The 26,080-nt window shown below is 46.1% G+C and overlaps 3 protein-coding genes across 7 annotated transcripts; all 3 read right to left on the bottom strand.

Annotated features, from left to right (window-relative positions):
- Positions 1–4,075: 4,075 nt before the first annotated feature.
- avp (arginine vasopressin) lies at positions 4,076–5,667 on the bottom strand. Its single transcript, XM_030358075.1, has 3 exons — positions 5,469–5,667; positions 4,991–5,195; positions 4,076–4,596 (listed from the first exon to the last, which is right to left on the bottom strand). Exons 1-3 carry the CDS (start codon positions 5,586–5,588, stop codon positions 4,457–4,459), a joined length of 465 nt encoding a protein of 154 aa, XP_030213935.1. The 5' UTR covers positions 5,589–5,667; the 3' UTR covers positions 4,076–4,456.
- A 1,544-nt stretch (positions 5,668–7,211) lies between these two features.
- ubox5 (U-box domain containing 5) lies at positions 7,212–13,615 on the bottom strand. 4 transcript variants are annotated; one of them, XM_030358071.1, is made up of 7 exons: positions 13,407–13,615; positions 12,796–12,859; positions 12,123–12,224; positions 11,161–11,990; positions 10,070–10,731; positions 9,703–9,900; positions 7,212–8,362 (listed from the first exon to the last, which is right to left on the bottom strand). In XM_030358071.1, the coding sequence occupies exons 2-7, from the start codon at positions 12,847–12,849 to the stop codon at positions 8,139–8,141; spliced, it is 2,070 nt and encodes a 689-aa protein (XP_030213931.1). In that variant the 5' UTR covers positions 12,850–12,859; positions 13,407–13,615; the 3' UTR covers positions 7,212–8,138. The 4 variants fall into 4 exon arrangements, with proteins under 4 accessions (XP_030213931.1, XP_030213933.1, XP_030213932.1 ...); XM_030358073.1 differs by having other exon boundaries at positions 11,161–11,966; XM_030358072.1 differs by lacking the exon at positions 13,407–13,615 and adding an exon at positions 13,111–13,399.
- Positions 13,616–14,839: 1,224 nt separating this feature from the next.
- Positions 14,840–24,780, bottom strand: lzts3b (leucine zipper, putative tumor suppressor family member 3b). 2 transcript variants are annotated; one of them, XM_030358064.1, is made up of 8 exons: positions 24,540–24,780; positions 22,454–23,444; positions 21,265–21,729; positions 20,011–20,178; positions 19,068–19,196; positions 18,108–18,299; positions 17,426–17,656; positions 14,840–17,271 (listed from the first exon to the last, which is right to left on the bottom strand). In XM_030358064.1, the coding sequence occupies exons 2-8, from the start codon at positions 23,309–23,311 to the stop codon at positions 16,186–16,188; spliced, it is 3,129 nt and encodes a 1,042-aa protein (XP_030213924.1). In that variant the 5' UTR covers positions 23,312–23,444; positions 24,540–24,780; the 3' UTR covers positions 14,840–16,185. The 2 variants fall into 2 exon arrangements, with proteins under 2 accessions (XP_030213924.1, XP_030213925.1); XM_030358065.1 differs by having other exon boundaries at positions 22,454–23,303.
- Positions 24,781–26,080: the final 1,300 nt, after the last annotated feature.

The raw sequence follows: 26,080 nt of genomic DNA, 5'->3' as shown, positions 1-26,080 counted from the left end.
TGGGGGATTGATTTTATTTGAGTTTATTTTAGTTTGCATATCTGAGTTTGTCATTGAGTTTGTCATTTATTTCTGTAGGCTTCAGCCGGGGGGGTCCCCTGAATGGTGTGTGGTTGATTTAAGCAACAAGCCCAGAGTAAAAATACTCAAGGCACACAAGATAAACCAGTGTTTATGTGATTATGTTTAAACCAGCCAAAGCCACACACACTCAGGGAGAGCTCTGACATGTGAGCAGGTAACACGTGCTCTGCCTGTACCACATTTGCAAATCACCAAATAAACTTTCTGGTGTGTGTAGATATATATTTATAAATATATATATATATAACATAGACCTGTGTCCAGGTTGTTGGAGGAGCCCAGTGGAAGCCCTTATAGGTGGAGTGTGGCAGGTTCTACAGTTTCTCTGCTCCGAACCCATTTGTCCTGTTTTGTGACTAATTTTTCATGCATGCATGCCAACAGACAAGCCATGAAACCACAGATGGTCTATAGACAAAGCAGAGAGACGAACACCTACAAGCATAGGATAGAATAACCACTAATTCATCACCTAGGGGAAATGCAGGTCTTAACAGCAGCCAATGGAGCGTGGAGCCAGCGTAACCGCGGCAGTAATCCCAAACATGCTGCGCCATGAGGAGGCCCAAGCCAGTCATAATAAATCAATCCAGCCCTGGGCACAAACTATTTTATTAGAAACAGATATGTATGCAGAAACCTAGAGCGAGAGAGTACAAAAACAAATGCAATCACGAACGTAGGCTACACAAAAGAAACACAAAAGCGCTACGTTTTAAGGCGTAGGCCCATGTAAGACTACATGGCAAAGACGTATATAAGACATGATACAGCTCATACAGTTGAACAACCATATGTATGGAAATGGAATCCAGAAGGATTCAGACAGCACGGTTTGATCCAACTCTCAGCCTTCTCTTGAGCAATCTCTTGATCCCCAGATCTGCACATACAGGCTTCTTGCGACCTCTAATATACAACCTGTGAATGTACAGGGCAAATTAAATGTAGCTATTGTAAGACCAGAATACAGTTCTGGAATAGGTATTCATACAATACATCATCAGTGTCATTAACCAGGCTACGTGAACTATGAATAACCCACAGAAGAATGACAACTCTGTGGAACAGATGCTTCGCTGTATTGTCTGTCTGTGTGATAATGCAAAATGAACAACTATACAGACTACAAAATGATCTCTCTCTTCGTCAAACTTATTGGAAGACGACTTACACAAGGGCTTGGATGAAACATACACCGTTGTTTTGCTGAACTTCCCATTTCACCACCTTGGACAGCATGTGAGCTGAGATTTTCTTTGCTGTCTGGAGACAGCATTTTGGGATGCCCGCTGTATTAAGAAGTCATTTAAGTGCATTTTAATACACTGTAGTATACATGATAGCACTTTTTGGATTTTTTTGGAAGACAAAAATTCCAAGACATAAAGTACAATGAAGACATTAGAGAACTTACGGTTGTGTTTTTGTGAAATTAAATCCAAAATTAAATCTTAAAGTATGACAGAAAATAGGGCCTCAGGCTAAGCTGTAACCATGGTGATTTAGGGTGTTTATGTTTACGTCAGGGTTAATCTTTTTATAAACTTTATCTGAAGCAGAAGCATCAATAAACAGACTTTTACCCGAAGCATCAGACTACAATATCCAAATAAATATACATATTAACATTATAGAGTTAGGTTCATTAAATACCCATTTCCTAAATTCTTGGAAATCTGATGGAAATTGGAAAAATGTACTGCGTCATTCAAGTTCAACTTTGAATTAACTTTAAAACAACTTAAGAAAAAGAGGTATCCACCTTTTTTTAACGCATGCTTACCCTCAGTGGAAGTGAGACACAGAGCAGCCAGGCAGATGAAGAAAAACACAGCTTTTAGATCCATGTTGATGGAGAAAGTACAAGGAGAGCTTCATCATCACTTATATAGCTGCACACACACACTCACGGCTAGCCACAGGCATGTGCTCACTTTCTCGCTCACACACACACACACACACACACACACACACACACACACACACACACACACACACACACACACACACACACACACACACACACACACACACACACACACACACACACACTACACACGCTTTTCTATTGAAAAACATGCTCAAACAAGTAGGCCTACAGCTGCTTAAACTAACGCACGCTATCCTTGATTCCACCTTCCTGCTTTAAGTAAACACAACCTCTCAATTATAGCTGCTTTTATTGTATTAAGCAATGGAAGGCACGTGTTTGAATAGACTGGACTTAACGGCCACGTTTAGAATTAAAACTGCACTCAGTGTAACACAAAATTACTTAATTGATAGATAATGCTAATTCCTTCATTAATGGCTCAGATCATCTTATTTTCTTAGAATTTCTACATGCAAATTAAATAACAAAGGGATCGAAAACTGTAGATGTGCTCTATGATTTGACTCCAGCAGTTGTGTGCTAACCTCAAACTTCATGTAAATATTAATAAATTCCTTAAAACAACAACAACAACAACCGATGCAACAACTGGACAGAGTGCAGACTATGTATAGGCCTATCCTGATCTCAACAAAATGTGTTCTAGATTCAGCATAACAGCTTCAACACCAAAGTGCACTCGTCAAGTCATTAACTGTTTTGCCGAAGAGATGGAGTTTCAGATGTATCTTCAAGATAAGAAGGGAGATGGTTACGGAGTGTATCCCATCGACGTTCAAATCATGAGAATGGCCCGCACTGTGAATTATCTCTACAGAGCGGAGGCGATGTCGTCCATTGTTGGATCTGAGGGTATAGTTTGGGACGTATCATGCTATGATGGATGTGATGTGGGCGGGCCCAAACCAATGGACCACCCTGAAAACCAACATCAACTGTGTGAGGACGATGCGGGCACTTAAGGAAGCCCAGCAAGAGATGCGTGACATCACATGCGCAATGTGCTTAGGTTAGTTGAACATCTGACCTGTAGCTGCTTTATGAATAATTTGATTTGGCTCAAAATATCAATGTGGGTTTTTGAATCGTGACGTTTCTATATGTTTGAAAGAATGTGTGAAGAAGATGCACTCACATAGTAGAACCAGTTGGAGAATGTAGATGGATATAAAGATTGTTATCTGTTAATATGTATAGTTTTTTGTTGAAGCATGCCTTTTTTGTATAGATAATAGATAAATCATATATGACCTCATATCTATGATGGGAACGGTTTGGATGGAGATCCCAACGGCAGAGATGCAGAATATGTCATTTTGTAAAAATACATAGTTGGGTCATTTTCATACAATTTGAATGATGAAAAATGTAATGGTATACCAACATAAATGTGGTTTTGTTAATCATCTCTATCAATATGTTGACAAAGATGTTAATGTCAAGTTATAATGCCTATAATGTTCCCCCAATTGACCTCTATAGTGAGACCCTTGTTTACATGCTTTCTTTGACACCAAAGCACATGTTTTTTTCTAAATCAAGATAAAACGAAACCACCATTTATAATAAATCACGTGATCAACTTGCTCTGCCTTCAGGGATGGGCGAAACAAATCGGGGGTGTCCTGCTATGTAGACCTACCTGTCTAAAACACAGCACTTCCTTGTCAACACTTCTAACTGATCTGGCACCCACCAGATTGGTTGCCCGCAAGACGGGAAACAACAAGCTATGCAGAGAGGGTTACGGTTGGTCTTTTACAATAAAGACGGAGCAAGTCAACACAAGCCGGACAGAGTCCCAATTGATCAAAGTATTAAAGGCTGACTTGTTCATAAAATTCCCACCGATATCGCACGACGCAAGCATTGAGTGTTATATATTGAAAGGAAAAACGTGGGAAAAGCAACACGCACACACGCACACACTTACACACGCACGCACACACACACACACACACACACACACACACACACACACACACACACACACACACACACACACACACACACACACACACACACACACACACACACACACACAGTAGAAGATCGATTGCCAGCGTGTTGTCCAGAAATCTAAAGAGGCTCAGATCAATGTTAATACATTCGTTTTATTAGTAGCTTCCGAAATAAAACAAAAAAGATAGTTTACAGTATGTGCATATATATGTACAGTTATAATTCAGGAACGAATTAAATAACATCTCATCTTGATTCCTGATTCCCTGGAGTTTGACACTAGGCATATATATTTTACATCTAATAAACCCAATTTGGTATTCAAACAACTATATACCACAGTGCTAGAGGCGAGGGCTCTGAATGGATGTAGTAACAGTAGGCTATAAGGCAGTATTCACAAAAACACTTAAGGTCGTATGTGGTCTGTTGTTAGTCAGTGTAACAGGTGTGCTACGGCTTTGTAGCAACTGTGAAACCAAGGCTAGAGTAAAAGGAGGTGGTGACGCATCATTAGTACTCAGTCTGCCCTCTGGTGGCTACGTGCAGCAAGCGCAGCAGCAGTTCCGCAGGCGAGTTCCCATTCCCCGTTGAGCCATGAGGCTCTGCTGGCTGCAGCTCCTCAAGACACTCAGAGGACACTGCACAGCTCTCTGCCAAAGAACATGGATCAAATGTTACATAATAATAATAATAATAATAATAATAATAATAATAATAATAATAATAATAATAATAATAATAATAAGCCAAATAATAACAATAATAATAATAAGCCTAACCATTCTCATCATTGTCATCCTCGTCATCGTCATCGACATCAACACCACAACCACCAAAGGAGTCATTAACAGTAGCCTATATATTAAATATAGGCTTATTATAGAAGACCTACCGTCATTAATTTCACTTCAGCGAGACACTTTTATTCAGACTTTGAAATGTTAAGCTATAGAACAGAGGCTTAAAGCCAGTTTGAAACAAAAGCAACTTTCAGTTTCCAATGAGTGCCATTAACCTTGTAGATACAAAGCCATCTATCTCTACCTGCGTTACAGCAGAGACCCGAAGCAGCGCACCGTCCTCCTTTAGAGCCGCAGGGATTCCCTCCCGCCTGGCAGGGGGTCAGCAGGTAGTTCTCCTCCACACACTGAGCGATGCCCGGGGAGCCCAGCAGGCAGCCGAACTCCTGACCGCAGCAGATGTTGGGGCCGAAGCAGCGACCCCTGTCCCCGGGTCCGCATGGCATGCACTGGGGGAGGGAAGGTGGAACGCGTCAGACACAAGTCGAGTTCAGAGAACAATATGTGTCCGATTCTTTTACGGTATCCATAGTTTTAAGCCATCAACATTATTTGTAGTTTATTTGTTTTTAATTAGCCCCATAACCCCATTAGTATTCAAAGCGTTCCACGCATTTAAAAGAAGAGTAAACAAATATTAAAAATAAACAAAAAAACAACAACATTCAACTCGACTAAACAATCAATAAAAGCTCCAGAGAAGATTTGGAAGTTCCGCCCACCTGTCGCAGCTCTCCGTCCGCCAGAGCGCGTTTCCCGCCGCGGGGACAGTTCTGGATGTAGCACGCCGAGGACAGCGCCAGCAGTCCCAGGACGCACAGCGGAAAGACGGAGGAAGGCATCGCTGTGTAGGATGTTATGTTAAGGCCACGCACGTGTATCTCTTCTGTCTGTCTGTGCGACTGATGTGTGACTTGAGCCCCGAGTCCCCTTACTTATATGAGATGGTCGACACTTGCATCTGACGTCACTGTCATTTTGTTCCCTTGGCCATACGCGCTGTTGAACGAGGCCACACACAAACACACACACACACACACACACACACACACACACACACACACACACACACACACACACACACACACACACACACACACACACACACACACACACACACACACACACACACACACACACACAATGTTGTTGTTTGGATGTGTTTGTGTGGATGTCTGAATGAGGATTAAGAGAGACAGACAGACAGACAGACAGACAGACAGACAGACAGACAGACAGACAGACAGACAGACAGACAGACAGACAGACAGAGAGAGAGAGAGAGAGACCTTGCTTGTTTTGAGAATCATCACCATACTCACAACATCGATAGCCTACCCATATAAAAAAGAAGAGGAATCACATTTTGGGATTTATATCCAAACTGATATTCGATTTTTTTGGACAAATGTATATGAGAGAGAGAGAGAGAGAGAGAGAGAGAGAGAGAGAGAGAGAGAGAGAGAGAGAGAGAGAGAGAGAGAGAGAGAGAGAGAGAGAGAGAGCTCTGCATTTAGAATTAAATACATAGGATCCAACAGCAAAACATGAATTATTCAAGCTAATTAGGCTAACAATAGTACACTACAGGGACCCCTCACTGGACTTATGAAAGTAGCTGTCAGATTGCATCAAATTAGGGTTTTAATTAAACGTACTTAACGTTGGTCATACTCAGAAAGAAGTAAGGTTCTGTGGTTCTAATGGGTATTTAGCGCCAGATAGTAATTTCAGGCTGGCATGCGTGACAGCCTCTGTAATATACAAAATCGTGACAACAATCACTGAACCAAATTTATAAGCTTAATTTCAAACTAATGAGAAAACTGGCAAAATATGAGAATCAGCAATTTATCCGTCCTTATTGCATGCTTTTGCGTGTCCTCTCCTGATTAACTTTTACTCGGACAATTAACGTGGAGATGGTTGATGAGAACAATAAACACTTTCAATACGTGAGATGCAATCCTCTAATTGGGACCTCAACATTCACGCTTGATGCTTTGAATAAATACAAATCAAACCTTAGTCTTTGTGTTCCTCCTCAACGTTAAATATTCGGAATTGGGGTCGAAAGCAAGGCTGTTTTTCCAGCTCCACTATATTTTGAGCAAAAGGTGGGCATCTATGCATGTGCGCAATGTGTTTTGTTTTCCGTTTTCACACTTATCAAACGGATATAGGATCATGACCTTGGTTAATGTCGTCATGGAAACCAACACAAAGAACTTGTGTACTGTTTGTGAGCGCCAAGGCTAAGAAATGCTTGTCCACTTCTATGGTCCCCATCATGCTATTCTAATGTAACTATGACCTGACCCCGAAATAAGGTTATTTTAGGTTGACAATGGAGAGAATGAAATCAGTGAGGAAAGACAAAATAGGGGCCTCGAAAGGTCTATTCAGACAAAAAGCGATTCAGACCTAATATAAAGCAGTTGCAGAAAAATAACCTTATTCTACAATTATATCTTAGACTTAGGTTTATTTATTTGTAATGATATTGCAGTCTGCTTCGAACCGTTGATCCATTTTAAGTCCACACTGCCTCTGAGAAAAGACACATCTTCGGAGAAAAAAGAGAAACCGGTGTGATAAACAATATACAAAGCACAAGGTCATCTAAACCAATGTCGCTGGGGTCAGACTTCAGTGAAGCCCCCTTACAGCAACCTTGTAACCACACAAACTCCCTCTGGTTTTCATTCATTTCTCCTGGCGCTCGTCGTCACTGACATTTGTTCCATCTTAACACTTTTTCAGCTCTTTGTCAGCACTGGCCAACACAAGGCTGCAAACCCGGCTCACAAATGCACTCTCGGTGTGGCAACAAGGGGAGGGTGGGGAGGTGACTACGATTTTTCTTTCATGTGACAGAATTATATTCTTAGCGCCTTGCTTTTGTTCTGGTTGGAGTTGTCACACATGTACGATTTTCTTTCAATAGACCGTCATAGGGAACATTGACAGGAAGAGGAAAAAAGATAGATACACGTGGTCAAAAAAGCCATCAAAGAATTTATGCATTGCATTAATTGATACAAATTTAGCCTGGCATCGACTAGCGTCAAGAATACATTGGAAACTAAATTTAGTTTCCAGAATGGATGGTGGTCTCATTCAAAGGCTTTTAATAAATCAAACAGGGGGTCAATTGCCGTAACACGTGCCTTTAAATCAACCCCCAACCCTGTTAAATAGCACCATAAATGCAACAGTCCAGACGTCACTCGGACCAGCATTGCACAAAAAAAAGTGATTCCAACAAGGCCTCCAGTGCAGAGCGGTTTATCCGTCCTTTTGTATCTCCGACCTCAGGAGGTTCTGATCAGCCTCGCCAACCAACGCGGACGGCGGTGTCCGTCCTTCGGCGCGACGCGTGGTCTGATGCGTCAGTGGTGCACACGTGTTATCTCGCCGCTGGGGGTGGGGCGTCGGCATGTGGGGCACGATACCATACTGGGATTGGCTGATGCGTTGGCAGGGTTCGGTGGTCTACATCTCCCTTGCAGACAGGTGCGGCACAACAGGTGACCGCAGGAGAGGCGGTAGACGGCCAGCGAGGAAGAGGAGTATAGGGAGAGGGATCCGGAACAAGCTGAACACTGCTTCTCATCTGGGAACAGGGACAGAGGTGAAGCAGTAATGCAGATGTTGTAGGGGAGGAGATTTCATTCAAACAGTAAACACTAGGAGCAGCATAGCATGGACTGGAGAGAGTAAAGGGCTGATTATGGTTCCACGCCGACACAACACAAGGGTGTTTACAGACCCATTACATCCTTGCGGACCCTCCTTGCGTCAACCACAAGGGCCTGACGTGCGCCTCCCAAGATTTGTAACCTTCTGTCGAGGCGACGCAGCAGCAAGGGCTGTGATTGGTCCGCTGACCTTAGCACGATGCAGAGCCAAAACAGGTTCTCGACTGCATCAAAGTGTCTGCGGGCTCCTTGCGTTGCATCAACGTGGAACCATAATTAGCTCTTTATAGGTACAATGTGTAAGAAACTGAAAGTCCTTCTCATTACTGGCCCCTTTGGCGAGCATTGGCTAAGTGGCTAAGTGGCCAATTGAATGGCAGCCTGCTTGAGCTTGTGAATTGAGAGCTCTGTAGTGCGAGCTTTGTTGGCTGGTACATTAACAATCATGAAGTAATGATTTTGCCGTTATTGGACGTCATTGCCCCTGGACGTCACTTCCTTCCATTTTCCCGGCAAAACCGTCCCTGTTCAGGTATAATAGAAATCCGCCCACTGGATGTTCTACTCATTGAAAAGAGTCTGGGAAGTCTGTACAACCTGTTCATGTCATTGCTATTAAAAGAGATTCATACATGTCAAAATCCCACACGTAGTCCCTTTAAATTACCTTATATTAAAGGTTAAGGTACTGATGGAATTGGTTTTTAAAAAGGTAGCCAATATATCTTTAAAAGGGGAAGAAATAATAAATGTTATCAAAGGCCGGCCTATGTTGTGTAATGTAAACACATTGCTGTCATCCTGATTCAAAATAAAAAAAATCGAACAATACAGTGGTGGGGCAAAGACAGGAACACTAAATGAACACCAGACAAGTAATGAACCAAGTCCTCTGCATTTCACAACCTAATTCTTTCACGTTTTTGTACATCATACATTTTAGCTATTAGATTATTATCATAGATTATTCGACTAGATGCAAGTCCCTTGAAAAGACTCAATGTCCCTTGGCCACTTGACAAGACTAAATGTTTGGACTTAAAACAATATTGGACTACACTTTGCTAGCATAGACAAGCACATTAAAGTAGGCAGTCAACTTGAAAATATCTATCTTGATATTTCTGCACATAACCTCGCCTAATTTCCAGACAGAAGTTTGGCGAGGTTGTTTGTTTGATTGCCACAATCAGGTCATTTTATCCTTACCTCGTCACAAAAGTATGCAGCCCGCACTAATCACATGGGTGCTTACCGGTTAACACAGGTGCTGCAGTAGCTGTTCCGTGGGTGTGCTTGGAGGAATCGGGTGGCACTTCGTCGGCAGGGTGGGGTCTCTGCAAAGTGTGTGTGGTGGGCTTGGAGGCGAAGGAAGGTCGGCCCTGCAGCACAGTTAGTAGGGCCTCATCCAGACTGGAGGACAGACGTTCCTCATGGGAGCAGCTGCTGGGAGCTGTGGGATGCAAGGGAAAAAAATAAAAGGCACAGTCAGACTAAGAAAGAAAGAAAGAAGAATTATAGTCAAACATTTTACAGTTGAGTTCTGTCACTCAACCATTACGGTATACTAGATTAAGGAATACTAGATTGATAGATACATCATTTGTTTTAGTCCAACTCACTGGAATTGCTATCGGTTCTCTTTCTTTTTGGTTTTGGCTCCAATTCAGACCTGACTGACATATTCAGCGGTGATGATGACGAAGGTGCTGGAAGTTTGTCACTGAAAGCCATGTGGTTATCTTTACGAACAGCCAGGGACACACAAGCACCGTCTGATGACCATTTAGTCTGAGCGTTCAAAGCATCTTTTTCATGCTCAGCCTTTCCTTCATCAGATACATTGTCCGTGATCTGCAACAGTCTCTTCCCGTTACCATGCCTTCCAGCATCAATGGAGTTGTCTGTACCGAGGTCGAGTGTCTCTTCCCGACCAGGACCGTCATGAGACTTTCCATCTACCTGAGCAGGTAAAAGTCTCGAGGCCTGAGGCTCCACCCCCTCCCCCTGTCTGCCCAGTGCGCCTTCCCTCGAGGCAGCCCCCGTCTGGAGGAGGAAGCGATCAATGCGACCTTTCAGGTGAGGATTGGGGAGAGGCTTTGACGTTGCCGTGAAGGGCACCCCGGTGAAGGGGTCGTTAGGGGGTCTCCCCCAGGTGGCCTCCCTCTTCTGGAACTCCTCTAAGGTGGTGTGGTCCACAGACACCCCGCTGGGGAGCAGCAGCGGCAGGGTCATGAACTCCTGGGTCAGGGGGTCGAGGAACTCCTCCGGCAGGGAGGGGGAGCTGGAGGGTCAGAGCGGAGCCAAGTTAACCACAACGCATGGATTCGCATTTTTCGAGGATTCTTCTGATCAAATGACAGAAGAAGACCAGAGGTGTACATCAACATGGTGTTGATTAACATCATAATGATATGAATATCCACGTCAATGGATTGTTGTTCTGTTCTAGCGAAGATAGATGAACTATGGTGCTTTACGCAATTTCGGGCGCTTTTTCTTGATCAACTTAAAAAAAAAGCAATCCACCTCTCATACATGAGCAGTGAATGAATAATAATAAAAAAACAAACATTTAAAAGCCATAATCAGTTAAAAAATATTGAACATTTGTGACCATCCCTCAGTGCTTACCCCAATGCAGTCAAAGAAAACAAGCAGGCAGTACGGCACAACACGACGACAGAGCTCGCAACCAGAGCAGCGCACACACCTGCATGTCGCCGCCAACGGCAGCGGCGGCGGCGTCTCGTCGCTCGAGGCGGCGAAGAGCGTCGGGCGAGGCGGCGGCCTCTCGCCGGCCTCCTGGGCCCCGCGGAGTCGCTCCACCTCCGCGGCCGGGCAGCAGCGCGCCGGCTGGCCCCACACCGCCAGGCCCTTGAGCCCCAGCGCCGAGGCCGAGCCCCCGAACGGCAGCGTCACGCGGAGCTGCCTGACCGCGCCCAGCGACAGCAGCCCCCGGCTCCACAGCTCCTCCCGCAGGCAGGGCCCGGGGCCCGCCGGGGGGGCCGGGGACGGGAAGGGGGGCCGGGCCCTGAACCCCGGATTGGAGAAGCAGACCCGGGTCTCCTCCCTGAGCTCAGTGCGACCCACCATTTTGAAATCCTGCTCTGGGGGATGGAGGTGATGATGATTATTGGTATGATGTTGATGATGGTGATGATCTTGACGTTTATGGGTTGCGGTGGACGAAGCGGAACCCCGGTACGGTCGGCTTCTTTCCTGGCATTCATCGAGGGCTTGCTCGCTCCACTCTTCCGCCAGACGGCCACAAGAGTATCGGTGAGACGGGTGGGAGGTAGTGCGCCGATCCCCCTGCTGTTGGGTGGCTGGGGTCTGGTCTGCACCAGAGTGCCGCACACCTGCTTTCTGAGAGCTCCCCTTTTGAGTCTGCCCCTGGCTTGGAGCTGAGGGTGGAGGTACCGGGTCGGGGCAGGTGCTGACCTCCACCCTCTTGCAGGCCTGTCCTAGGTCCATGCCCCAAGGCCACAGCTCGACATCCACCCGGCATAGCTCCACCTGGAAGCCAAAGTTCAGCGTCACCTTGGAGGGGAAATCAATCATGCCATGCATATTAGACACTTTATTTTATGTCGATGATTTCTCATATATATATAGAGGGGTGGAGAAATCAATCTTATTCTACATTTGAGAGACAGTGAGACATAATTGTACCTGTACTGGTGGACGAAGGAAGTACTCCAGCTTAAAGCCTCTTCTGCGGACAGCCGGGTCAGCAGAAACAAGATTGGTGACATCATAGCCATCTGCGCACAGCTGTACGGAAGGAAATTATTTTCATCAATCAAAATAGATTTAAAAGATGTAATCTACCGCACATCCAGAAAATATTAATATATCATTATATTTGATTGATCTATACTTTTGTACTTATGTATAAAGTGCAGTCTAAATTCCAATCACATAAAAGAGAAAAACCTTTTGAATTTCTATCAATTTACTGTGATAAAAATGAATAATAAAATTATTACATAAAATTGTTATTTATGTAAAAAATGTATTTTTGTGACCCAAAGAACAAGTATCAGACAATGTTAAGAAACCACTTCCAATATGTGAATATGAAAGGGTAATAATAAGAAAATCACATGGTCAGTTTTTGGTGATTAAGTCTCCCTAACACTCCAAAAACACTCTATTCACATCCATCCACTCTACGTTGTCCTATTATTATTCATACCTTATTCAAGGTTACTTATCCTTTATTTTCTGGATGTATAAACCAAGAAAGCCCTATTAAGGTCTACTGGTTCACATGTCTCACATAGTAACATATAACTCACAAATAGTTTGTTCATGTGGATAAGAAGTGTTGAATGTGTCATACCTTATCGCAATGGACTGTGGTCATGAAATGTGGCAGGCAGAGATTTATCACCATTTTCTTCAAACTGTGAATGAAGAATATGTTTTACACGCCTATGTAGCATCTTTATGTCATGGAAAACATGAACAATTAAAGCAATTCCTCAACTCCAATAATCCAGATACCCTGGGTGCAGCATCACACTATATAGAATGGCTCGCCTTGGGTCCTTTGGTCAATTCCTACGACCTTTGATCTCTGAACATGCCCACCTTGAACATCTACATCCTTTAGGTTTATGTGCAGTTTTAGAGGAAACAGGGTGAGTCATCATACCTGGGCTGAAGCTGGCATAACCCTGACAAATGGACAAAAGAGGAACAGAAAGGTGTTCTCCTCGCTGCATCCTACACATCCGCTTTGCACGGATGTGTAACCTCATCACTTGCATGTTGTCATTTCTACTCGTCCTTATACTGCATACACGCTGTATGTATATCATCCACTCGTCACATCGCGCACACACAACGAATTTATGTTAATTCAACGCTACAATACACACTTCACTTGTAATGCAGTAGTTGACAACCTAATACGGACAAACATCAACTCATTTTCAGCTAACTGCATACTTTGGTTTGCTGGTAGCCGCAAGCTACATTGCCGGCCAGTCATTCGATTGCGAAGAGAACATCGTACTCTGCTTGACCCTCTTGCAAAGTTTAATTAGTTAGTCGAACAGTCAATTTTAAATCTTCCTCTTCCAACGCTGGTAACGAAATATTTGATCATGCGCACTGGTGATACGACGGAAGCTGTGAAGGCCAATCCAGTTTAGAAGGCGGAAACAGCGCAAGCCCATGGACACGCAACAGCGTGATCCGCCGCTGGAAACATGGACGGCTGGAAATAATGCCATGACATTTGTGTGTTCATGTGCGTGTGCGTGATTTTGTACGCGCATTCACACGCATTTGTATCCGTGTGTGTTATATTAGCTTTCTCACCCCATGTGTGGTTGCGATCGAATGCGTGCATGTCTCTGAGAGTTGTGTCTCTGAGAAAGTGACAGGTCATTTTAATATCTTTATTGGTTTTGTAGAATTTAGCAAATGGATGTCAAGCCAGAATTGTACCAGAAACAGAAATGCAAAAAAAGTTAGGAACATGTATAAAAGTGGTAGCATTTTTCCTCTAAACAATACAATAACCACATTTATCACCTACATCAAGAAGAATATAATTTTTGGACAGGATTGTAATAATTGCACCATTATGTCAGGCCAACAGGCTACACATTTAAAAAAAAAAAACAGAACTGAAAATCAATTAGCACACATTTACTCTATCAATTTACCATAGAACATAATAGAAGATATAAATATGATAATACTATGTAATACATTAGTGGTACTCGTTTAGTTTTCCAAAGCAACATGTTCATATGCTGGCATAAACAACACATAGAAAAGCCATGATATTCACATCTGAGTCCACTGTACATCCGAGATATCTTGTGTAGCAGGCCTACGATGGATAGTGCAGTACGCGTGAATGCAGCCTCGGAGACAGGCAGCCTCACGACGTGTTACCGGTTACCTGACTCCCCCTCTCTCCTGCCCCATCCCAGTGAACTACACAGAAGAGAGTAAAGCGGTTTGGTGGTTTTCTATGATCGTTTCTCTTCATAAAAAGGATAAACATTTTACATTTTTCGTTAGGCTTATGCCTTTTCTTATTTTGATATTTGAAGATATGGTGTCTCTCAGGCCTCCTGGTACAATGTGTTGTACTTAATGCCGCAAACATGTATTTTTAATCATTTTTTTTAAATATTGCCACTAGTCCCTCTATGATCAATTATATAAACGTAATCTTTATTAATGGATACACATAAATACACACACACACACACACACACACACACACACACACACACACACACACACACACAAACGCAAAAGCAAGTGCATACACGCACATACACACACACACACACACACACACACACACACACACACACACACACACACACACACACACACACACACACAAACACACACATCCGCACACACATAAACACAAACACACACACACACACACACACACACACACACACACACACACACACACACACACACACACACACACACACAGAGAACCACACTCACAAATACTTATAATCTATAACAACTTTAAGGATCTTGCTCTAGTATGACTTACATTCTATATAACTTCTCAGCTTTGGGGTTACTAACCAAACGATCCTATTTTCTTGGCTGTGAAAGCACAATGTGAATGACACTATTAAAATATAACTTGATTCAGATCGTGTGCTTTCATTATATGTACACCTTGTTGCCCTTTTGTTGAAGATGGTAGGAACCATTTTGAGTCAAAAGAGAAGGGAGTAGAAAGCTCTCTGACGACCCCTAGTGTTCTTATTTTTTTAGAGAAGGCATGTCTCTCCCATCCCTGAATGTAGTAAACCGATCAGAGATGGGGAGGATTATCTACCAAACATACTCATTTAATTCCCTTTTTATATAAAATATAAACTTTGTAGTTCTTAATAATGCATTGAGATGTGTCTTTCACATTGAACTCCATGCATAATATGAATTCAAATTAATTAATAAATCAGTCTTTGACCTGCTTGTTTTGCTTTTTACAGAATTTGAAATTGTTGAGAGTCAATATGCTGGGTTTTAAATGTACTCATCTGGTCATTGGCAACATAATAATGTAACTGATAAAGCAGCCAGATTGGTTGAATTCAATAAGATAGTTTAACTACTAAAATTATGATATCGCTAAGATTTATGTCGTCATTGATAGGCCATTGGGTTCGAGAAAATGCCTCAAAGCATAGAATAAGGCGCTCTGTGGCCGACGACGCAAGTATCCATCACACATTCGAATCACTAATTATTGATTTTATATGTAACCACTTGCACACACACTTCATGAATAAATACCACGCTATATCAATCATTTCTGAATATCCCTGATTTTTTGTGTGTGGTTGTTTTCTTTTGAACCGGGGTTCAGCGCTGTAATCAAATAATTTAGTTGTGTGCCTTCCCACCACTTTGGACTAAAAGATGGCTGGTAACGCAGAATCAGTTAGCAACCAACCGACAAAAAGGCTCCTCACCATGAAACCTTGGGTGATGAAAGGTAACGATCGATCCTACCTTCTGGTCACTGTGGAGCGTTCTAACAAAGGCCTTTGTTGCTGTTTGGCGTGTGTATCTTTGAAGTGTGTTGTGGTATATTTACATGAACACTGTTGTTTTGACTCTAGACTGAGATGAGAGAAGCTGTTCTTTTGTTTTCTGTGGTGTTGTTCGATTGGTAGGCCTTATATCTGGGTGTATTCTTTACTGTTTTGTTGTTGGTATGCGTTCTTCATATCTCAGTGGACTCTATCCTCTCCAGGCGCGTGGGTCCCACCCAGGGCGGGGCCAGCTGGTGGAGCGAAGGCGGTCCCTTCTGGTCCTCACACGGTGGCGACAGGGTCAATGCGATGGGGGACTGGAGGGAGGCTGTGGCCTGGGAGGAGAGAGGGGAAAGTGCTGCTGGTGGTGCTGGTGGTGGCGGGGGCGGCGGTGGTGGAGGAGGAGGCGAGCCGGAGGACGAGGTGGAGGGCGGGGCCGAGGTGGTGGTGATGGTGGTGGTCGTGGTCGTGGCCACCTTGGTTCCCATCTGCCCCATGCGTTTCTCCAGGGCCTGGTTCTTCTGCAGCGTCTCCACGTAGCTGAGCTGCAGCTGCGCCTGGTACTTCAGAACCCGCTCCTTTTCGTCCTGCCAGGTGTGTCGCTCCTGGTCAAAGTTCAGGGCCTGGCGCTCGCGCTGCTGCCGCTCCAGCCTCAGCGTGGCCTGCAGCTGCTCCAGCTGCCTGCGCAGGTCCCCGGCCTCGTCCCCCGCCTGGCGGAGCTGCAGTTCTTGGCACAATTGGCTGTCCTGTCGTAGCTGCAGCTCTTGACGCAGTTGTCCTTCTTGTCTGTGCTGGGCCTCCTGACGGTGCTGGGCCTCCTGGCGGAGCTGCACTTCTTGGCGCATTTGAGCATCCTGACGCATTTGGGCCTCCTGACGGAGCTGGACTTCATGACGGACTTGGGCCTCCTGGCGGAGCTGGGCCTCTTGGCGCATGTGCAGGTCCTGGCTGATGTGGGCGTCTTGGCGGTGCTGAGCCTCTCGCCACTGGGCCTCTTCGCGCTGCTGCCTCTCCTGCCTCTGAGCCTCCTGCCGCTGGGCTTTGGCCTCGTCGCTCTGCAGGCTGAGCAGGTTGTCCGACGTGGAGCTGAGGGCGCCGGAGGAGGGATCAGAGGAGCTCCTAGGGCAGTGCATCATCCCCCACGGGGGCAAGAGCCCCGCCGCCGCCAAGTTGGGGGCCATGGAGATCTCGTGTCCCCTGCCGACCTCACTCAGAGCTCGCTTCAGACTGAGCACCTCTGCCTCGAAGACACCCAGTTTTTCCCGGAGCATAGAAACCTACAGGAAAGGATCAAATGTCCCCCTTGTCAAATGGCCATTTTGTAACAGTCTCAGGGTGGTTGTGTTGTATATGTCTGCCCGGGCTTATTAACGCCCGTTGCGCGCATCGACAATCAGGCGGCTAACACTACGTAAGCAATACAAATCGTACCTCAGACAGAGTCCTTCGAAGCTCTCCCTCGCACTTCTCCAGCTCACGACTCTTGGAGCTGTATGAGTCCTTCAGACCGAGCATAGCGTCCTCCCGTTCCCTCAGCTGGGCGTTGAGCTCCTTCAGCTGGCCCCTGAGGGCCACCATTTCCCCAGCTCTCTGGGTCACCTCCGCCTGGCTCTCCCTCAGCTGCTGCTTGAGCAGCGAGATCTCACCGGCCTTCTGACAAACCTGCCAGCATACGGAGGAAGGAGCAGATGAAGCAGAAGGGATGGTTATAAGTCTATTCACTATTACAGATACGTATTCTGAATCAACATTTTACAGATGTAGGTAGCCCCATTATGTGGCACGTGAAGATAACACCGGTAATTACAGGATACCTTTGACCTACATGGGCAGGATAGTCTATTCTAGCGGTTAAGTGGTTTGACTCCCATTCAAAAGATTCTGGGTTTAAACCTCATTGTCTGCAGTCTACCTGTAGGGGGTGCTTAACCCCTACCAGCTCCTCAGTGAACTGCATCAAACATATTAACTGTCTTTTACAATATGTCTGCTAAATGGGTTCACGCAAAAAAACGGGTTCACAATTTGAAGTTCACACACTTTGCATTTCTATGTTTTCGACCACCTGACCGCAGGAGAGCGTCGTCAGCAGCTCAAAAAAGATATATCTCACCTCCCATTTGGTCTCCTCCAGACGGGGCAGTATGTCCGCCTGCTCCTTCCGGTAGTCCAGACACTTCCTCTCCAGCTCCTCCCTCTGGGCCAGAAGGGCAGCCATCTCCTCCTGGAGCCGCCTCTTGTCCTGGGACAGCCGAGTGATCTGAGCCTGAAGGGCGGTCTGGGAGCGCTGGGCCCGACGGGTCACCTGCAGAATGAACACAGACGGACCGGGCTTTACCCTTTGGCTTCCCTGTTTCAACTCGGTAGCAGTATTTCTTTATCCGTCCTCTTCATGTGGTCCGTGCTAAACAATCAGCAGCCATAGATAGCAGTAGTGGAGGACTTTGAGATTAGCTGCAACAATGTGGCCAAAGGCCAGGGCAGGAGTATTCAAATAAAAGCAAATGTCTTTTGGTTGGGAAGGGAAATGTGGCATTCCCCAGGCAACCTGAATGTGTATGGAAATCATGTTAACCATACAAATCAACTCACTTGCTCAGTATGGAACCCTCTTTCAGTAAGTCAACCATACACTGTTTTACAATGTTTCCAAGCGTTTTATAAGATATAAATTAAACAAAGATACGCACACAACTATATTAGGTTTATTTTTAGTTTTATAGAAGTTTTTTTTTTTTAATGTTTAGTATGCTATGACAATAAAATGTAATCTAATCTAATCCATCATACGTTGGTTGAACGTGGGTGATCCTCATGCATGCCTCTACGTGACCAATGTCAGTGCATGTGTGAGTATGCATGTGTCTGTGTGTGTGTGTGTGTGTGTGTTTGTGTGTGTGTGTGTGTGTGTTTGTGTGTGTGTGTGTATGTGCATGTATATGTGTGTATGTGTGTGAGTGTGCGTGTGTGTGTGTGTGTGTGTGTGTGTGTGTGTGTGTGTGTGTGTGTGTGTGTGTGTGTGTGTGTGTGTGTGTGTGTGTGCGTGTGTGCGTGTGTGCATATGTGCCCTCACCTGCTGCAGGCGCGAGGCATAGTTCTGCCTCAGCTCGTCCATTTGGCGCTCCCAGACACGCTGCTTCTCCTCAAACACCTGGATGATGGCCGCCTCGCTCTGGTCCAGGTTGCGGCGGATGTGCTGCACCTGTGAGCAGACACCACGATGCGTATGGGAAAAAAGGGCCTCTTATCTGCTAGGGTCCTCGGCTTCACCCCCTAACGGCTCTAAATGATATCTAAATTCACTGTAAGTTGCTTTGGATATAAGATTCTCCTAAAAAAGGCTCACAGTATTATCAACAATTATTCATTTATTTATTTGTAACGACTTGCGCACAAACTTCTTGAATAGATAGCACATTATATTATTTCTGGATATCCCTTATTTTCTTATGTGGTCTTAGCAGAAGGGATTCATATAAGTGTATTATATTCTCCATACGTATTCTGACTGGAAATGTGCACCACTGAATTACAGAGGTACTGCACCAGTAAGCAGACACCAGGGCTCCTATGGGGAAGAAGGACAGCGTAGTGGCTAGGGGGCTAGGCTCTGTTTGATTCCCTACATCTACAAGCTACGTGTAGGCATCCTTGAAGAAACCCTAAAAGCTCTGAATGACCCTGTATCCGAATTCCCTCCAAGTCGCACAAATAGAAATACAATCTTTTTGCAGTTGTGACAGTATATAGGACATATCTATCTTTTTCGTAGCATTTGTAGCATTATCTTTATAAATTCGTAGTCTGGAATAATTTTTGAATAATTTTCATGCTGTTGTTCATCCTTATAATATTATATATTATAAGTCTGCCTCATTTTCAAAGTTAATGTGCTCCTTCTATTATTTTACCAAAAGGGGACCACCGTGGCACCCGTTGTACTTTCAGACGTATACCCGTGTTACTACCTGGCGTGGCTACATCTGAGACCAGGGTGTCCCAGCCGGTCGCCTCACCTCTTGCTCTTTCTCCCACAGCCGGTCCTCCAGGTCTTGGATGATGTCATCGGAGGAAGGGGAGGGGCGTAGCGGCGCCGGGGCGTCACTCATGTGGCTCAGCCTCTGATAGGACGAGGAGCTCTTCCCCGAGGAGGAGCGGCCGCTGTCTGAGGCGCTGAGGCCGTTCTGGGAAGAGGGAGGAGAGCAGGTGTTGGGAGCGTCGCCCTCACCCCCGGGTTGATCCACACACAGACACGCACAATAGGGCCGGTGCATCAGGATGCATCAGGGAGAGCTTTTGTTGGTGATACCCTGCCATATGGAGAGGACTCAGTGTTGTAGTACCTTAATTAACGTTAATATACTGTCACCTAGGCTAGTGAAAACTTTATTTTGCCACGTCTCGCATGAGAAACACTGTGGCAGTTTCAGACACAAGAATGTCTCCCCATAACGACAAATCATTTCACGATTAATTTGCGACCCAAACATTACAAAACCAAGACATCACTAATTTACATTTTGGGTGGTGGCAATAGCGATGTGACGTCACACTGTTCTAGCCCTAAAGGCCTTATTTCCCTTGTGGCCATATTTGTTCCAACTCGTTACTATACGCTTGCTGGAGGGGTGAACAGAATGCGGCATTCAGTTCCCAACACCCAGCTAGCGTTTAGAACCAAGATGGCGGCTGGGTGAATAAGGGACCCATGTCATTTCTATATACAGAACTTGCATTTTAGTTGTGTATATGATGACTTGGTTTGTCCTAGGTTGTATGCGTAGAACTACATGTTATATTATGTGTATTGCAATACCTAGTGTATGTGTGTCATACTACTTGCTGTATTGTGCAATAATAAGGATAATGATATACTTTATTAATCCAGATGGGGAAATATATTCTCTGCAGGAGGGTTAACTCATAGGTTTTGCGATTTTGGGGGGAATCTGAACCCCCCGGAGGGAACCCACATGAACACGGGGAACGCAGACAAACTCCACACAGAAAGCCTTCCCGGATTTGAACCCAGGAGCTTCTTGCTGTAAGGCAGCAGTGCTCACCGCTTACTACAGGTGTGTAGTTCTACCTTGCATATGTGAGTAGTACTACCTATTTCCAGTGTATATTCCTACATTGTATATTTGTGTATGCGTTGTTCTGCCTATTTAAAACAGGTCTACCCTGTGTCTATGCGTGTGGTGCACCTTGCTGCAGGTCTGTAGTACTACACGGGGCCCCTGTGTGTGTATGAGGGTGTGTGGTCCTACCTGGTAACCGGGCTTCTCCAGCTTCTCCAGCCCGGCGGCCGCTCCTGCCGTGCCCAGCCTGTTGATGTGGCTGGTGGACGCACTGAGGGGCCCCAGCACAGCGGGGGGTCCGTAGCCCGACCCGGACCCCGTGTAGGTGGGCAGGCTGGTGAGGGAGTTGCGCCCCGAGTCGGACATTCCTCCCTGGGCCATCTCGTTGCTCATCGGCCCCCCCTCGCTCCTCAGCCCGACCCGGATGGGGCTGTCCTGGTCCAGGAGCAGCGCCTCGGGGACCTCCCCCCCCGCCTCCCCACCACCGTCCCTGCCTCGCCTGCCGCCCCTGCCCTCGCCCATCCCCTCGCTCCGCCCGTCTGCCTTGCCCTCGCCGCCCGCTCCCCCCGACTGGACCACCAGGTTCTGCATGGAGTGGAAGCTCTTGGGGACCACCGGCTTGAAGGCTGAAGGACGGACCAGCCCCGAGTTGTTCTGGAGGGAGGGAGGGAGGAGGGGGGAGGAGGGGGGAGGGAGGAGGGAGGGCGGGAGGGGGGAGGGAGGGAGGGAGGGAGGAGGGGGGAGGGAGGAGGGAGGGAGGGAGGGAGGAGGGGGGAGGGAGGGAGGGAGGGAGGGAGGAGGGGGGGAGGGAGGGAGGGGGGAGGGGGAGGGAGGGAGGGAGGGAGGGAGGAGGGGGGGAGGGAGGGAGGGGGGAGGGGGAGGGAGGGGGGGGAGGGAAGGAGGAAGGGAGACAGAGCAAGAGGGGGATGGAGAGAGGGACAGAGGGAGGGAGGGAGGGAAGGAGGGAGGGGAGGAGGAGGGGGGAGGGAGGGGAGACAGAGCAAGAGGGGTACGTGGGACGGAGAGAGGGATTGAAAAAAGAGAGGGCGAGAGACGGTGACAGAGAGAGTGAAAGAGAGGGAGCGAGAGAGAGAGGAGAAGACAGAGGTTAAGGTAGAGAGAGAGAAACAACAAGTGAGAAGTAGTGGGGGAAAATAGGGACATAAATATACATGATTATCGGTAGACAATGAGAAATAGAAAAACTCTGTTACTCAGCAGATACATTTAGCACGTTGATGGATCGAGATAATAATATTATATTATGCAAACCCAGCCTTGACCAAAAGTTTTTTGAGTCAACAAGCTGCACTTATTTTTAAATCAAAAAAAACGTATCGATTTGACAGTTCATCAAGCACAGTAAGCCTGTAATTACCTGCTCCAGTTTCCCGGAAACAGGAAGTATCTTGGGAGGGTTGTGGTTGGGAGGGTTCTGACTGGCTGGATTGGTGTCGCCGTCCACTCTGGCGGCCGCCATCTCTCTGTGTTGGTGTTGATTCATACCTCCGCTCTTCTTCTCGTTTGCTCCTAAGCTCACAAAGTTCCCACACGAATCTATACCTCCGCCGCTGTGCATCTCTCTCTCTCTCTCCCTTTCCCTCTCTCGTTCCATCCTCTCGTTCTCCAGTCTCTCCCTCTCTCTCTCCCTCTCTCTCTCCCTCTCCCTCTCCCGTTCCCTCTCGATCTTCTCCCGTTCGATCCTCTCCCGCTCCCGCTCCCTGGCTCTCTCCCTCTCTCTCTCCCGCTCTCGCTCCAGCCTCTCCCTCTCCACCCGCTCCCTCTCCCGCTCGCGGTTCCTCTCCCTCTCCCGCTCCCTCTCCAGCCGCTCCCGGTCCCAGTCGCGGTCGCGGTCCCGGTCCCGGCCTCTCTCCCGCTGCCTCTCCCGCTCCCACTCCCTCTCCCGCCGTCCCGCTACGTTCCCACAGTCCATCTGGGCGTTGTTGTTGGACGGGACGGCCACGGTGCACTCGGTGGCGTTGGTGGAGGAGGCGGTCTCCGTGGGCCGGTCGGTCCCGGTACAAGTCCCAGTGCCAATGCTAACGCTGCCCCGCTCGTCACTCGAGGCGGTCCCATCGGAGACAGTGGCCGGGGGGCGCGGCAGCCGCTCGGCACTGCAGCTCCGGTCGGGACAGCGGCGAGAGAGCGGGGGGGCCCGGGGCAGCGTGGTCCGTGTGCCCACTGACTTCATGGCAAACTCCTGCTCTCCGGCCACCCCACTCCCAACACTGCCCATAGCAGGGGGGGGGGGTCAAAGGTCAGGGATGAAAGGTTAGGAGTCAGGGTTTGAAGGGGAGGGTCACACACACATCACACTTGGAAGTAGTGTGGGTCATCACAACCTAATGCAGGTAGTGGGGGCACACACACTAGAGAGACACAGAAAAAACAGTGGGTTATACGACAGTGGAAGTAGTTACACAGCAGGTCTGGCGCGTCCTCCCAGAATAGGCTGGGCCAATGAGTCTGAGGTGATTAACAACATAAAAGCGCTTTGAACACAAAATGAGGCATTCGTTTTTAATTAAATTTGCGCTGGCCCAGTTGATTAAAACCATATACGGATATAGCACTTTCTCACTATCAAAATGTGTCTAACCCATTTTCAAATAAGTCTATGCATGTGTTTCTGTATTTGTGTGTGCATGTGTTTGAGTGTGTGTTGGTGGATCTATTTTGCATTGCATTTGAACCCACACAGCAGGAGTTGGATGTGATGTGTGGTGAATCTATAAGAGATAGCATGCACCGTATAGCCTACTATTACCTCCTCACTAATAATGTTATTAATGAAACAACGGGACCCACATCATCATCATCATCATCATCATCATCATCATCATCATCATCATCATCATCACAAGTGTACATTCATATATAACCTCCGTGTGTGCATGTTTTTTGTGTTTTTGCGTGTGTGTGTTTGCTCTCTAATGGCATAATAGCATAAATGACGTTCCGGCGGCAGAGAGAAAGAGTGAGAGGGGGTGAGAGAAGCGCAGCCAGGCCACTGGGTTTAGCCTCCTCTACCCATCTACTAGAGGTTTACTTCCACTTGGGTGAATAGTAGTAGTAGTAAAAATACACTGCCTATCTTTCTGTCGCTCTGCTTCAGCCCCCTCCCCTCACGACTCTCTCTCTCTCTCTCTCTCTCTCTCTCTCTCTCTCTCTCTCTCTCTCTCTCTCTCTCTCTCTCTCTCTCTCTCTCTCTCTCTCTCCATCTCTCTCTCCCCATCTCTCTTTCTCTCTGCATCCCTGGGCGGCAAGGGCGGCTTTAGCACAATCCGCATCATGCACCCAACCAACGACTGCGAATTAAAACAGTCATTTAAGATATAGACTTGAACGATCATGTGTTTCGTGCATAAAACGCTCAAATCCACTGTGTCATTGACGGCTGTATCATGCAGTTGCTTTGATTTACCGACTGTATCATCACCAGTCTATCATCAAAGGCTACTCACTATTTGCAGCTCCGCGGTTTTCGAGATGGCAGACCCAGCGAACGGTATTGTCACGGGCGGCGCGGAAAGCCTTTGTCGCGTTGCTTGAGAATGATCTCAAATTGTCATAATCTGTCGACAATATTTTAGATTCTGTCCCCACTGTCTGTCAGCGTCGGATGCTGATGATGGAGTCGGTCGGTTGATGCGCGCATCAGCTGAGACACACACCCACCTCTGGCACCGCCCCTCTGGCTGCAGGATACGCCCACTTTTGGTGCTCATCCAGTTAAGCCTACGGAGGCCGAGGTGTTCTTAAAACCAGTATAGGATAGATGGATTAATGGATGGATGGATGGATGGATGGATGGGTGTTTGGATGGATGATTGGTTGGATGGGCCAGGTAATGTGTTACAGTTTTTCTCAGACGCTTTGGTACATTTCTCAGATCAGAATTGAAATTTGTAAAACAGTAAGTGCATTTCTCAAAAAAATTCGTACAAATAGCAAAACACCTTGGATTTCATGCAAAAGCCATTCTCTTGCTCAAAATCCTTGGTTAGTTTCTCATAAGTAATCTGTTTCAATGAACATGATGTCAGTGCCATGGTGTCATTGTGTATTGGTTTCATTGTGTACGGATAAGACAGTCAAATTGCTTAGTCATGTTGTAAATATAACAGTGTACTCTGGAGGGATGTTCTGATGTAAACTATGGCTAAAGTTTTGAAGACAATTATTGTAAATTGTAAGTTACACCTAAGTGTATGTGGGAGATGGATTGCAGGAGACTGGACAAGATTCACATTTACGCTTTGACTGTTTGTACTGTAATTTGTTGACAGACCATGTCATTGCTAGAAATGTGAATAGGAAAATCTCCTTAGGGTAAACTGTACACTGTAGGAATTACAGTGCAGTCTTCCTACACCTCCTGACATTCCTGTCTGTTGCGCCACAAATTCTCATTCTCACGCAGCCTCACTCCTCTTCCTCTTCTTCTTCTCTCTAGCTGTTGACCCCGTCCAATTCCTTGTCCTTCCATTGTCAGACAATGTAACATTGTGTTGTGCTCCAGCTATATATATACTTGCCAGTTCATGGTTCAGGAGATGCACCTTTGAGCTATTTCAGTAAACTGGTTGATCGTTGGTTGATCTAACACTTCACACATTTCCCTTCTTTAGAGAAAGTTAAGATTCAACTGGTAGCAATTTACTAATTCAGGACAGATTTAGAAAAAAAGTCTAATGGAAATGTACAGAAATATGCTTCACATATTATGACAACTTGTTCAACCATTTTGCATGTACAGACTTATGCAATTAACTAATGCCTAAATGTTGTGGTGGTGAGTATTTTCAATAGAGACCCATTACTATACATTTTGATCAGCATGACATAAGCAATTTATAGAGGGGGAAAGGGCAGAGAATTGTACATAATCATTTGCATGAATGTACCAAAGCACTTGCAACTTGTTCAAAGAAATGAGAAATTGCTTTTTTGATTTGCAAAAGTGACACAATGATGTGAAGATTGAACAGGTAGTTTTGAGAAT

This window comes from Gadus morhua, chromosome 6, assembly GCF_902167405.1.
Source record: "Gadus morhua chromosome 6, gadMor3.0, whole genome shotgun sequence".
Taxonomy (NCBI): domain Eukaryota; kingdom Metazoa; phylum Chordata; class Actinopteri; order Gadiformes; family Gadidae; genus Gadus; species Gadus morhua.
The sequence above is the reverse complement of the archived record's forward strand: the minus strand, read 5'-3'. Positions and strand labels throughout refer to the sequence as shown.